Source organism: Coregonus clupeaformis, chromosome 9, assembly GCF_020615455.1.
Source record: "Coregonus clupeaformis isolate EN_2021a chromosome 9, ASM2061545v1, whole genome shotgun sequence".
Lineage (NCBI taxonomy): Eukaryota > Metazoa > Chordata > Actinopteri > Salmoniformes > Salmonidae > Coregonus > Coregonus clupeaformis.
Genome location: NC_059200.1, coordinates 25,535,805 through 25,549,366, shown reverse-complemented (window position 1 = coordinate 25,549,366; position 13,562 = coordinate 25,535,805). Strand labels below are relative to the sequence as shown.

The following is a 13,562-nucleotide window of genomic DNA, read 5'->3' as shown; positions in this document are numbered from 1 at the left end:
CCTAGCCCCTACCCTCTAGGCACTTGTGTTGATCCGAAATGATAGGCTAGGTGTTAGTAATAAAGGAAAAGGTTGAGCTGCTATTATTGCTTGCCCAAATAGCATAGAATCCTCTCCTACCAGTTAGTAAGGGTTGGGTGACTCCATTCTTTGTATCAAACAGAGGTTTGAGAAACCAAGCGCCAATGTAGTGCAAGAGGAGATGTTTTATTATTATCAGTACTATTTACATTGAAACAATACCCCCCACCCATTTTCCTCTAACCGTATGCACGCACACACAAACTTACACACGCAAACACACACACACACACACACACACACACACACACACACACACACACACACACACACACACACACACACACTTACACATGTAAATACGCACACACACACACACCCACACACACACATACTCTCTCTCTCTCATTGTGGAGATATACTGTACCGCAATAAATATGGAGAGCAATAATAGGATAGAAGTAATAACAGATAGTATGCATTACATTGTTTGAAATCCAAACAGTGTGTATGTGGTTGGTATTTACTTCGTCGTTTGCCCAGACAGTGTACTTGTCATTTTGTGGCTAATTGGTCGTCCTTCATTTTGGCTGTGTGTGTGTCTGTGTGTGTGTGTGTGTGTTTGTGTGTGTGTGTCTGTGTGTGTATGTGTCTGTGTGTGTGCCTGCATGCCTACATATGTGTCCCTGAAGACGAGTCCTAAGGCACACACACACACACAATCACACACACATCACACACGCGCACACACACACTCCTCGACAAACTTGTACCCCCGCACATTGACTCAGTACTGGTACCCCCTCTATATAGCCTCATTATTGTTATTGTATTGTGTTACTTTATTTTTTAATATTTTTTTACTTTAATTTATTTAGTAAATATTTTCTTAACTCTATTTTCTTAAAACTGCATTGTTGGTTAAGGGCTTGTAAGTAAGCATTTCACGGTAAGGTTGTATTCGGCACATGTGACAAATAAGATTATATTTTATTTTATTTGACACACGGCTGATGGAAACCCCTCTCTGTAGTTGTCCTATCTGACCACTAGGTGGGGATGGTTGCCAGGCTGCCAGGTAGACAGATGGGTAGCAAGTCACAGATGTTGTCTGGCTCCTCCTACAGTTCTCTGTCTATTGAAGAAGGAGACCTCAGCTGCTGAAGGACGTTCTCCATTATGGCTTCAATGTTCTTTTGAAAATAATTTCCATTAAAACATGCTTTTCAAAAAAGGGACACTAACAAAGGGAAGATCAGGAGAAGTGGAGAAGGAGAGGAGAGGAAAAGAGAGGGACTGACAGGGGTGCCTGGATGGGCGTGAGGGATATGTGCATGGAGGGGGCCTTGATTAGAGAGGGGTAGGTGTGGGTGTGTGTGTATGCATGGCTTATGTATGTGTGTGTTCTGAATAACCATATAGAGATCCCATACGAGAACAGCGAGACCATCTATCAGGAACACCTCACTAGAACTGATGATGAAAATGGTAAGGAATGTATGTGCATGTATATTGTGTAGAATTCCAGAATAATTAATGTATGTAATTATGGGTCTTTATGAAAGCTGCAGTAAAGTTGTTCAAAGGCTATCAAAGGGATCACATAAATGTTGTCAATGACAATGTCTTTGACATCTAACATGTTTACCTGGCTACCCCAAATGACTCTCCTGCTTTCACATTAACTGACTGTTGTCATCTCTGTCGTCAAGCAGATATCTGCTCTACACTACAGGCCCCTGAATGGTTTATCTTGTTGGTGTTGAAGCTAAAAGCAAAGGTGGTTGTGCTTAGAAACAGTTAAAACACTGAACGAGTGCATTTGTCTGTATTAGAGCATTGTATTGGAAGCAATATTACAATAGGAGACTGGTGTACCAGTAAAACATATGTTATGCAGAAGAGGAACTGACCAGTTAGGCCTACAACATTATGCCTTTAAGAAACAGTAGACTAGAATAAAAAAACAAGACAGTTTTGAAACCAAAAAATAAAATACATAAATCATCCCTTTTGGCTTGTATTCTTTCTTTATCTCTCTCCGCAATATCAAGTGTCCTTAATCTCCATCAATGGATACCTTGATCTCTTCTCGGGTGGGGGGGATATGGGGGCAAGAGGAACCGCCGAAGCGTCTATCTTTTTCCAATCCCAGTTCATTGTTTCCAGAGGTGGGTGGGAGTGTATTTCTACTGACGGGGCTGAATAGGGCGGCGAATAGTATAACAAAGTTGATATTTTTCCAGCAAAGCCGCCCCATCTTCCATCCTCAGTCCATCACGTATGTGAAGGATAAGAGTTAGGGGGAACAATTCCATTTCAACTCCATCAATTCAGCAAGTGAATTCAAAATCCCAATCCGTGAATAGAAAAATCCCCATTAACAAATACATAAACAGCATTTTTAATTCAGAACTACTGATACATAACGTCTTCAAATTCATCTCCCGAGTTGATTGAATCGAAAATGGGAAGTTCACCCTCCCTCCCAACGAAACCCTCATCCCATTCCCAGACCCAGACATCCCCCCTCTAGTCTACCAGACGGTGGTCTCTCCCATCTCTTGTCCGGGGTGGGACATGGGGGCACTGTAGCTGGAGTTACTAGCCAGGGAGAAGGGTGGGCTGGGCCCCCCTCCGTATGCCTCCCCAGGGACAGGCTGCAGGGAGCTGGGCAGGCCGGGCTCTGGGCTGGGGGTGTCTGCGTGGGAGATCATGTCCGTGAACCTATTGTCGTCAGAGGGGTGGTGGGCTGACACAGAGCCCTCCATGGCCCCTCCATGGATGTAGGGGGATTCTGCTGGAGACTGAGCCTGAGAGGAGGGAGGGCCATGGGGGAAGAATTCGTAGTTTCCACCTCCGTAGTAGTCACCCTGGTACTCTGTAAGGGGAGAGACAATTATTTGATTAGAAAACGAATCCTCTAATTAGGAAATTCATTGTGCAGCACACAGATGACGCAATCTATATAGAAACATTCAAAATCACTGACATTGAATCTCACACACTTTTAAAAATAGACAAAAGTTTTTTTTTAAAGAATTGCAGTATTGAGTAGCCTAAGTGACATTATAACATTTCAAGGACGTGAAGGGAGCGGTTTAGTTCACTGGTATAGCTGAAAAGTGAAAGAGAAGAAAGGGAAGAAATGGGTTAGGGAATGGTTTGGTTCACTGGTACTAGGATAAGGAAATAAATGGGTTAGGGAATGGTTTGGTTCACTGGTACTAGGAGAAGGGAAGAAATGGGTTAGGGAATGGTTTGGTTAATGGTACTAGGAGAAGGGATGAAATGGGTTAGGGAATGGTTTGGTTCACTGGTACTAGAAGAAGGGACAAAATGAGTTAGGGAATGGTTTGGTTCACTGGTACTAGGAGAAGGGATGAAATGAGTTAGGGAATGGTTTGGTTCACTGGTACTAGGAGAAGGGACGAAAAGGGTTAAGGAATGGTTGGTTCACTGGTACTAAGAGAATAAACGCAATGGGTTAAGGAATGGATTGGTTCACTGGTACTAGGAGAAGGGACAAAATGGGTTAGGGAATGGTTTGGTTCACTGGTACTAGGAGAAGGGAAGAAATGGGTTAGGGAATCGTTGGTTCACTGGTACTAGGAGAAGGGACGAAATGGGTTAGGGAACGGTTTTGTTCACTGGTACTAGGAGAAGGGAAGAAATGGGTTAGGGAATCGTTGGTTCACTGGTACTAGGAGAAGGGACGAAATGGGTTAGGGAACGGTTTGGTTCACTGGTACTAGGAGAAGGGACGAAACGGGTTAGGGAGTGGTTTGGTTCACTGATACTAGGAGAAGGACGAAATGGGTTAGGGAATCGTTTGGTTCACTGGTACTAGGAGAATGGACGAAATGGGTTAGGGGAACGGTTTGGTTCACTGGTACTAGGAGAAGGGACGAATGGGTTACGGAAATTGTTTGGTTCACTGGTACTAGGAGAAGGGACGAAATGGGTTAGGGAATGGTTTGGTTCACTGGTACTAGAAGGGACGCAATGGGTTAGGGAATCGGTTTGGTTCACTGGTACTAGGAGAAGGAACGAAATGGGTTAGGAATGGTTTGGTTCACTGGTACTAGGAGAATGGAAGAAATGGGTTAGGGAACGGTTTGGTACACTGGTACTAGGAGAAGGGACGAAATGGGTTAGGGAATGGTTTGGTTCACTGGTACTAGGAGAAGGGACGAAATGGGTTAGGGAACGGTTTGGTTCACTGGTACTAGGAGAAGGGACGAAATGGGTTAGGGAATGGTTTGGTTCACTGGTACTAGGAGAAGGGACGAAATGGGTTAGGGAACGGTTTGGTTCACTGGTAGTAAGAGAAGGGAAGAAATGGGTTAGGGAATGGTTTGGTTCACTGGTACTAGGAGAAGGGACAAAATGGGTTAGGGAATGGTTTGGTTCACTGGTACTAGGAGAAGGGACGAAATGGGTTAGGGAATGGTTGGTTCACTGGTACTAGGAGAAGGGACGAAATGGGTTAGGGAACGGTTTGGTTCACTGGTACCAGCAGAAGGGACTTAATGGGTTAGGGAATGATTTGGTTCACTGGTACTAGGAGAAGGGACAAAATGGGTTAGGGAATGGTTTGGTTCACTGGCACTAGGAGAAGGGACGAAATGGGTTAGGGAATGGTTTGGTTCACTGGTACAAGCAGAAAGGGACGAAATGGGTTAGGGAATGGTTTGGTTCACTGGTATTAGGAGAAGGGACGAAATGGGTTATGGAATGGTTTGGTTCACTGGTACTAGGAGAATGGATGAAATGGGTTATGGATTATTTTTGTTCACTGGTACTAGGAGAAGGGAAGAAATGGGTTAAGGAATGGTTTGGTTTGCTTGTAATAGGAGAAGGGACGAAATGGGTTAGGGAATGGTTTGTTCACTGGCACTAGTAGAACAGAAGAAATGGGTTAGGGAATGGTTTGGTTCACTGGTACTAGGAGAAGGGACGCAATGGGTTAAGGGAACGGTTTGGTTCACTGGTACTAGGAGAAGGGACGAGAATGGGTTAGGGAATGGTTTTGTTCACTGGTACTAGGAGAAGGGACGAAATGGGTTAGGGAATGGTTTGGTTCACTGGTACTAGGAGAAGGGACGAAATGGGTTAGGGAACGGTTTGGTTCACTGGTACTAGGAGAAGGGACGAAATGGGTTAGGGAACGGTTTTGTTCACTTGTACTAGGAGAAGGGACGAAATGGGTTAGGGAATGGTTGGTTCACTGGTTCTAGGAGAAGGGACCAATGGGTTAGAGAGTGGTTTTGTTCACTGGTACTAGGAGAAGGGAAGAAATGGGTTAGGGAATGGTTGGCTCACTGGTACTAAGAGAAGGGACGCATTTGGGTTAAGGAATGGTTTGGTTCACTGGTACTAGGAGAAGGGATGAAATGGGTTAGGGAATGGTTTGGTTCACTGGTACTAGGAAAGGGACGAAAAGGGTTAGGGAATGGTACTAGGAGAAGGGACGAAATGGGTTAGGGAATGGTTTGGGTCACTGGTACAAGGAGAAGGGCCAAAATGGGTTAGGGAATGGTATGTTTCACTGGTACTAGGAGAAGGGACGAAATGGGTTACGGAGTGGTTGGTTCACTGATACTAGGAGAAGGAACGAAATGGGTTAGGGAATGGTTTTTGTTCACTGGTACTAGGAGAAAGGATGAAATGGGTTAGGGAATGGTTTGGTTCACTGATACTAGGAGAAGGGACGCAGTGGGTTACAGAAATTGTTTGGTTCACTGGTACTAGGAGAAGGGACTCAATGGCTTAAGGAATGGTTCGGGTCACTGGTACAAGGAGAAGGGCCAAAATGGGTTAGGGAATGGTATGTTTCACTGGTACTAGGAGAAGGGACGAAATGGGTTACGGAGTGGTTGGTTCACTGATACTAGGAGAAGGAACGAAATGGGTTAGGGAATGGTTTTTGTTCACTGGTACTAGGAGAAAGGATGAAATGGGTTAGGGAATGGTTTGGTTCACTGGTACTAGGAGAAGGGATGAGTGGGTTACAGAAATTGTTTGGTTCACTGGTACTAGGAGAAGGGACGAAATGGGTTAGGTAATGGTATGGTTCACTGGTACTAGATGGGACGCAATGGGTTAGGGATCGGTTTGGTTCACTGGTACTAGGAGAAGGGACGAAATGGGTTAGGGAATGGTTTTGTTCACTGGTACTAGGAGAAGGGAAGAAATGGGTTAGGGAATCGTTGGTTCACTGGTACTAGGAGAAGGGACGAAATGGGTTAGGGAACGGTTCGGTTCACTAGTACTAGGAGAAGGGACGAAATGGGTTAAGGAATGGTTGGTTCACTGGTACTAAGAGAATAAACGCAGTGGGTTAAGGAATGGATTGGTTCACTGGTACTAGGAGAAGGGATGCAATGGGTTAGGGAACGGTTTGGTTCACTGGTACTAGGAGATGGGACGAAATGGGTTAGGTAATGGAATGATTCACTGGTTTTAGGAGAAGGGAAGAAATTGGTTAGGGAACGGTTTGGTTCACTGGTACTAGGTGAAGGGACAAAATGGGTTAGGTAATGGTATGGTTCACTGGTACTAGGAGAAGGGAAAAAATAGGTTAGGGAATGGTTTGGTTCACTGATACTAGGAGAAGGGACACAATGGGTTAGGGAATGGTTTGATTCACTGGTACTAGGAGAAGGGATGCAATGAGTTAGGGAATGGTTTGGTTCACTGGTACTAGGAGAAGGGACGAAATTGGTTAGGGAATGGTTGGTTCACTGGTACTAAGAGAATAAACGCAATGGGTTAAGGAATGGATTGGTTCACTGGTACTAGGAGAGGGGATGTAATGGGTTAGGGAATGGTTGGGTTCACTGATACTAGGAGAAGGGAAACAATGGGTTAGGGAATGGTTTGGTTCACTGGTACTAGGAGAAGGGATGCAATGAGTTAGGGAACGGTTTGGTTCACTGGTACTAGGAGAAGAGACGAAATGGGTTTGGGAATGGTTGGTTCACAGTACTAGAGAAAGGATACAATGGATTAAGGAATGGTTTGGTTCACTGGTACTAAGAGAAGGGAAGAAATGGGTTAAGGAATGGTTTGGTTCACTTGTACTAGGAGAAGGGATGCAATGGGTTAGGGAATGGTTTGGTTCACTGGTACTAAGAGAAGGTAAGAAATGGGTTAAGGAAAGGTTTGGTTCACTGGTACTAGGAGAAGGGACGAAATGGGTTAGGTAATGGTATGGTTCACTGGTACAAAGAGAAGGGAAAAAATGGGTTAGGGAATGGTTAGGTGCACTGGTACCAGCAGAAAGGACTTAATGGGTTAGGGAATGGTTTGGTTCACTGGTACTAGGAGAAGGGACAAAATGGGTTAGGGAATGGTATGGTTCACTGGCACTAGGAGAAAGGACGAAATGGGTTAGGGAATGGTTTGGTTCACAGGTACAAGCAGAAAGGACGCAATGGGTTAGGGAATGGTTTGGTTTACTGGTATTCGGAGTAGGGACGCAATGGGTTATGGAATGGTTTGGTTCACTGGTACTAGGAGAATGGATGAAATGGGTTATGGAATATTTTTGTTCACTGGTACTAGGAGAAGGGAAGAAATGGGTTAAGGAATGGTTTGGTTTGCTTGTAATAGGAGAAGGGACAAAATGGGTTAGGGAATGGTTTGGTTCACTGGTACTAGGAGAAGGGACGAAATGGGTTAGGGAATGGTTTGGTTCACTGGTACTAGGAGAAGGGACGCAATGGTTTAGGGAACGGTTTGGTTCACTGGTACTAGGAGAAGGGACGAAATGGGTTAGGGAATGGTTTGGTTCACTGATAATAGGAGAAGGGATGAAATGGGTTAGGGTAAGGTTTGGTTCACTGATACTAGGAGTAGGGACGAAATGGGTTAGGGAATGGTTTGGTTCACTGGTACTAGGAAAGGGACGAAAAGGGTTAGGGAATGGTTTGGTTCACTTGTACTAGGAGAAGGGACGAAATGGGTAAGGGAATGGTTGGTTCACTGGTTCTAGGAGACGGGACCCAATGGGTTATATAAATTGTTTGGTTCACTGGTACTAGGAGAAGGGACGAAATGGGTTAGGTAATGGTATGGTTCACTGGTACTAGATGGGACGCAATGGGTTAGGGATCGGTTTGGTTCACTGGTACTAGGAGAAGGGACGAAATGGGTTAGGGAACGGTTTGGTACACTGGTGCTAGGAGAAAGGACGAAATGGGTTAGGTAATGGTATGGGTCACTGGTATTCGGAGAAGGGAAGAATCGGTTAGGGAACGGTTTGGTTCACTGGTACTAGGAGAAGGGACGAAATGGGAATAGTTTGGTGAACTGGTACTAGGAGAAGGGACGAAATGGGTTACGGAATGGTGTGGTTCACTGGCACAAGGAGAAAGGACGAAATGGGTTAGGGAATGGTTTGGTTCACTGGAACCAGCAGAAAGGACGCAATGTGTTAGGGAATGGTTTGGTTCACTGGTATTCGGAGCAGGGACGCAATGCGTTATGGAATGGTTTGGTTCACTGGTACTAGGAGAAGGGATGAAATGGGTTAGGGAATGGTTTTGTTCACTGGTACTAGGAGAAGGGAAGAAATGGGTTAAGGAATGGTTTGGTTTGCTTGTAATAGGAGAAGAGACAAAATGGGTTAGGGAATGGTTTTGTTCACTGGTACTAGGAGAAGGGACACAATGGGTTGGGGAATGGTTTGGTTCACTGCTACTAGGAGAAGGGAAGAAATGGGTTAGGGAATGGTTTGGTTCACTGGTACTAGGAGAAGGGACGAAATGGGTTAGGGAACGGTTTGGTACACTGGTGCTAGGAGAAAGGACGAAATGGGTTAGGTAATGGTATGGGTCACTGGTACTAGGAGAAGGGATGAAATGGGTTAGGGTATGGTTTGGTTCACTGATACTAGGAGTAGGGATGCAATGGGTTAGGGAATGTTTTGGTCACTGGTACTAGGAAAGGGACGAAAAGGTTTAGGGAATGGTTTGGTTCACTTGTACTAGGAGAAGGGCCGAAATGGGTTAGGGAATGGTTGGTTCACTGGTTCTAGGGGAAGGGACCCAATGGGTTAAGGAATGGTTTGGTTCACTGGTACTAGGAGAAGGGCCGAAATGGGTTATGGAATGGTTTTGTTCACTGGTACTAGGAGAAGGGAAGAGATGTGTTAGGGAATGGTTGGCTCACTGGTAGTAAAAGAAGGGACGCATTTGGGTTAAAGAATGGTTTGGTTCACTGGTACTAGGAGAAGGGATGAAATGGGTTACGGAGTGGTTGGGTCACTGATACTAGGAGAATGAACGAAATGGGTTAGGTAATGGTATGGTTCACTGGTACTAGGAGAATGGAATAAATGGGTTAGGGAACGGTTTGGTTCACTGATACTAGGAGAAGGGACGCAGTGGGTTACAGAAATTGTTTGGTTCACTGGTACTAGGAGAAGGGACGAAATGGGTTAGGTAATGGTATGGTTCACTGGTACTAGAAGGGACGCAATGGGTTAGGGATCGGTTTGGTTCACTGGTACTAGGAGAAGAAACGAAATGGGTTAGGTAATGGTATGGTTCACTGGTACTAGGAGAATGGAATAAATGGGTTAGGGAACGGTTTGGTACACTGGTGCTAGGAGAAAGGACGAAATGGGTTAGGTAATGGTATGGGTCACTGGTACTAGGAGAAGGGAAGAAATGGGTTAGGGAACGGTTTGTTTCACTGGTACTAGGAGAAGGGACAAAATGGGAATAGTTTGGTTAACTGGTACTAGGAGAAGGGACGAAATGGGTTTGGGAATGGTTTGGTTCACTGGTAGTAAGAGAAGGGAAGAAATGGGTTAAGGAATGGTTTGGTTCACTGGTACTAGGAGAAGGGACAAAATGGGTTAGGGAATGGTTTGGTTCACTGGTACTAGGAGAAGGGACGAAATGGGTTAGGGAATGGCATGGTTCACAGGCACTAGGAGAAAGGACTAAATGGGTTAGGGAATGGTTTGGTTCACTGGTACCAGCAGAAAGGACTTAATGGGTTAGGGAATGGTTTGGTTCACTGGTACTAGGAGAAGGGACAAAATGGGTTAGGGAATGGTATGGTTCACTGGCACTAGGAGAAAGGACGAAATGGGTTAGGGAATGGTTTGGTTCACAGGTACAAGCAGAAAGGACGCAATGGGTTAGGGAATGGTTTGGTTCACTGGTATTCGGAGTAGGGACGCAATGGGTTATGGAATGGTTTGGTTCACTGGTACTAGGAGAATGGATGAAATGGGTTATGGATTATTTTTGTTCACTGGTACTAGGAGAAGGGAAGAAATGGGTTAAGGAATGGTTTGGTTTGCTTGTAATAGGAGAAGGGACAAAATGGGTTAGGGAATGGTTTTGTTCACTGGCACTAGTAGAACAGAAGAAATGGGTTAGGGAATGGTTTGGTTCACTGGTACTAGGAGAAGGGACGCAATGGTTTAGGGAACGGTTTGGTTCACTGGTACTAGGAGAAGGGACGAAATGGGTTAGGGAATGGTTTGGTTCACTGATAATAGGAGAAGGGATGAAATGGGTTAGGGTAAGGTTTGGTTCACTGATACTAGGAGTAGGGACGAAATGGGTTAGGGAATGGTTTGGTTCACTGGTACTAGGAAAGGGACGAAAAGGGTTAGGGAATGGTTTTGTTCACTTGTACTAGGAGAAGGGACGAAATGGGTTAGGGAATGGTTGGTTCACTGGTTCTAGGAGAAGGGACCCAATGGGTTATAGAGTGGTTTTGTTCACTGGTACTAGGAGAAGGGAAGAAATGTGTTAGGGAATGGTTGGCTCACTGGTACTAAGAGAAGGGACGCATTTGGGTTAAGGAATGGTTTGGTTCACTGGTACTAGGAGAAGGGATGAAATGGGTTAGGGAATGGTTTGGTTCACTGGTACTAGGAAAGGGACGAAAAGGGTTAGGGAATGGTACTAGGAGAAGGGACGAAATGGGTTAGGGAATGGTTGGTTCACTGGTACTAGGAGAAGGGACTCAATGGCTTAAGGAATGGTTTGGGTCACTGGTACAAGGAGAAGGGCCAAAATGGGTTAGGGAATGGTATGTTTCACTGGTACTAGGAGAAGGGACGAAATGGGTTACGGAGTGGTTGGTTCACTGATACTAGGAGAAGGAACGAAATGGGTTAGGGAATGGTTTTTGTTCACTGGTACTAGGAGAAAGGATGAAATGGGTTAGGGAATGGTTTGGTTCACTGATACTAGGAGAAGGGACGCAGTGGGTTACAGAAATTGTTTGGTTCACTGGTACTAGGAGAAGGGACGAAATGGGTTAGGTAATGGTATGGTTCACTGGTACTAGATGGGACGCAATGGGTTAGGGATCGGTTTGGTTCACTGGTACTAGGAGAAGGGACGAAATGGGTTAGGGAATGGTTTGGTACACTGGTGCTAGGAGAAAGGACGAAATGGGTTAGGTAATGGTATGGGTCACTGGTACTAGGAGAAGGGAAGAAATGGGTTAGGGAACGGTTTGGATCACTGGTACTAGGAGAAGGGACGAAATGGGAATAGTTTGGTGAACTGGTACTAGGAGAAGGGACGAAATGGGTTACGGAATGGTTTGGTTCACTTGCACTAGGAGAAGGGACGCAATGGGTTAGGGAATGGTTTGGTTCACTGGTATTAAGAGAAGGGAAGAAATGGGTTAGGGAATGGTTTGGTTCATTGGTACTAGGAGAAGGGACAAAATGGGTTAGGGAATGGTGTGGTTCACTGGCACTAGGAGAAAGGACGAAATGGGTTAGGGAATGGTTTGGTTCACTGGAACCAGCAGAAAGGACGCAATGGGTTAGGGAATGGTTTGGTTCACTGGTATTCGGAGCAGGGACGCAATGTGTTATGGAATGGTTTGGTTCACTGGTACTAGGAGAAGGGATGAAATGGGTTATGGAATGGTTTTGTTCACTGGTACTAGGAGAAGGAAAGAAATGGGTTAAGGAATGGTTTGGTTTGCTTGTAATAGGAGAAGAGAGAAAATGGGTTAGGGAATGGTTTTGTTCACTGGTACTAGGAGAATGGACACAATGGGTTAGGGAATGGTTTGGTTCACTCTTACTGGGAGAAGGGAAGAAATGGGTTAGGGAATGGTTTGGTTCACTGGTACTAGGAGAACGGAAGAAATGGGTTAGGGAATGGTTTGGTTCACTGGTACTAGGAAAAGGGACGCAATGGTTTAGGGAACGGTTTGGTTCACTGGTACTAGGAGAAGTGACGAAATGGGTTAGGGAATGGTTTGGTTCACTGATAATAGGAGAAGGGATGAAATGGGTTAGGGTATGGTTTGGTTCACTGATACTAGGAGTAGGGACGCAATGGGTTAGGGAATGTTTTGGTCACTGGTACTAGGAAAGGGACGAAAAGGTTTAGGGAATGGTTTGGTTCACTTGTACTGGGAGAAGGGCCGAAATGGGTTAGGGAATGGTTGGTTCACTGGTTCTAGGGGAAGGGACCGAATGGGTTAAGGAATGGTTTGGTTCACTGGTACTAGGAGAAGGGCCGAAATGGGTTATGGAATGGTTTTGTTCACTGGTACTAGGAGAAGGGAAGAGATGTGTTAGGGAATGGTTGGCTCACTGGTAGTAAAAGAAGGGATGCATTTGGGTTAAAGAATGGTTTGGTTCATTGGTACTAGGAGAAGGGACAAAATGGGTTAGGGAATGGTGTGGTTCACTGGCACTAGGAGAAAGGACGAAATGGGTTAGGGAATGGTTTGGTTCACTGGAACCAGCAGAAAGGACGCAATGTGTTAGGGAATGGTTGGCTCACTGGTACTAAGAGAAGGGACGTATTTGGGTTAAGGAATGGTTTGGTTCACTGGTACTAGGAGAAGGGATGAAATGGGTTAGGGAATGGTTTGGTTCACTGGTACTAGGAAAGGGACGAAAAGGGTTAGGGAATGGTACTAGGAGAAGGGACGAAATGGGTTAGGGAATGGTTGGTTCACTGGTACTAGGAGAAGGGACCCAATGGCTTAAGGAATGGTTTGGTTCACTGGTACAAGGAGAAGGGCCAAAATGGGTTAGGGAATGGTATGTTTCACTGGTACTAGGAGAAGGGACGAAATGGGTTACGGAGTGGTTGGTTCACTGATACTAGGAGAAGGAACGAAATTGGTTAGGGAATGGTTTTTGTTCACTGGTACTAGGAGAAAGGATGAAACGGGTTAGGGAATGGTTTGGTTCACTGATACTAGGAGAAGGGACGCAGTGGGTTACAGAAATTGTTTGGTTCACTGGTACTAGGAGAAGGGATGAAATGGGTTAGGTAATGGTATGGTTCACTGGTACTAGAAGGGACGCAATGGGTTAGGGATCGGTTTGGTTCACTGGTACTAGGAGAAGGGAATAAATGGGTTAGGGAACGGTTTGGTACACTGGTGCTAGGAGAAAGGACGAAATGGGTTAGGTAATGGTATGGGTCACTGGTACTAGAAGAAGAGAAGAAATGGGTTAGGGAACTGTTTGGTTCACTGGTACTAGAAGAAGGGACGAAATGGGAATAGTTTGGTGAACTGGTACT

At 45.3% G+C, this 13,562-nt stretch overlaps 1 protein-coding gene across 1 annotated transcript in view; it reads right to left on the bottom strand.

Moving 5' to 3' along the window:
• Nucleotides 1-1,009: 1,009 nt before the first annotated feature.
• Nucleotides 1,010-13,562, bottom strand: part of LOC121574161 (LIM/homeobox protein Lhx5-like) — a 58,802-nt gene continuing 46,249 nt past the window's right edge. Inside the window, exon 5 of the mRNA XM_041886803.2 lies at nucleotides 1,010-2,902. Within this exon, the coding sequence (XP_041742737.1) occupies nucleotides 2,559-2,902 (344 nt within the window). The 3' untranslated portion in view covers nucleotides 1,010-2,558. The remainder of the gene's footprint in view (nucleotides 2,903-13,562) is intronic.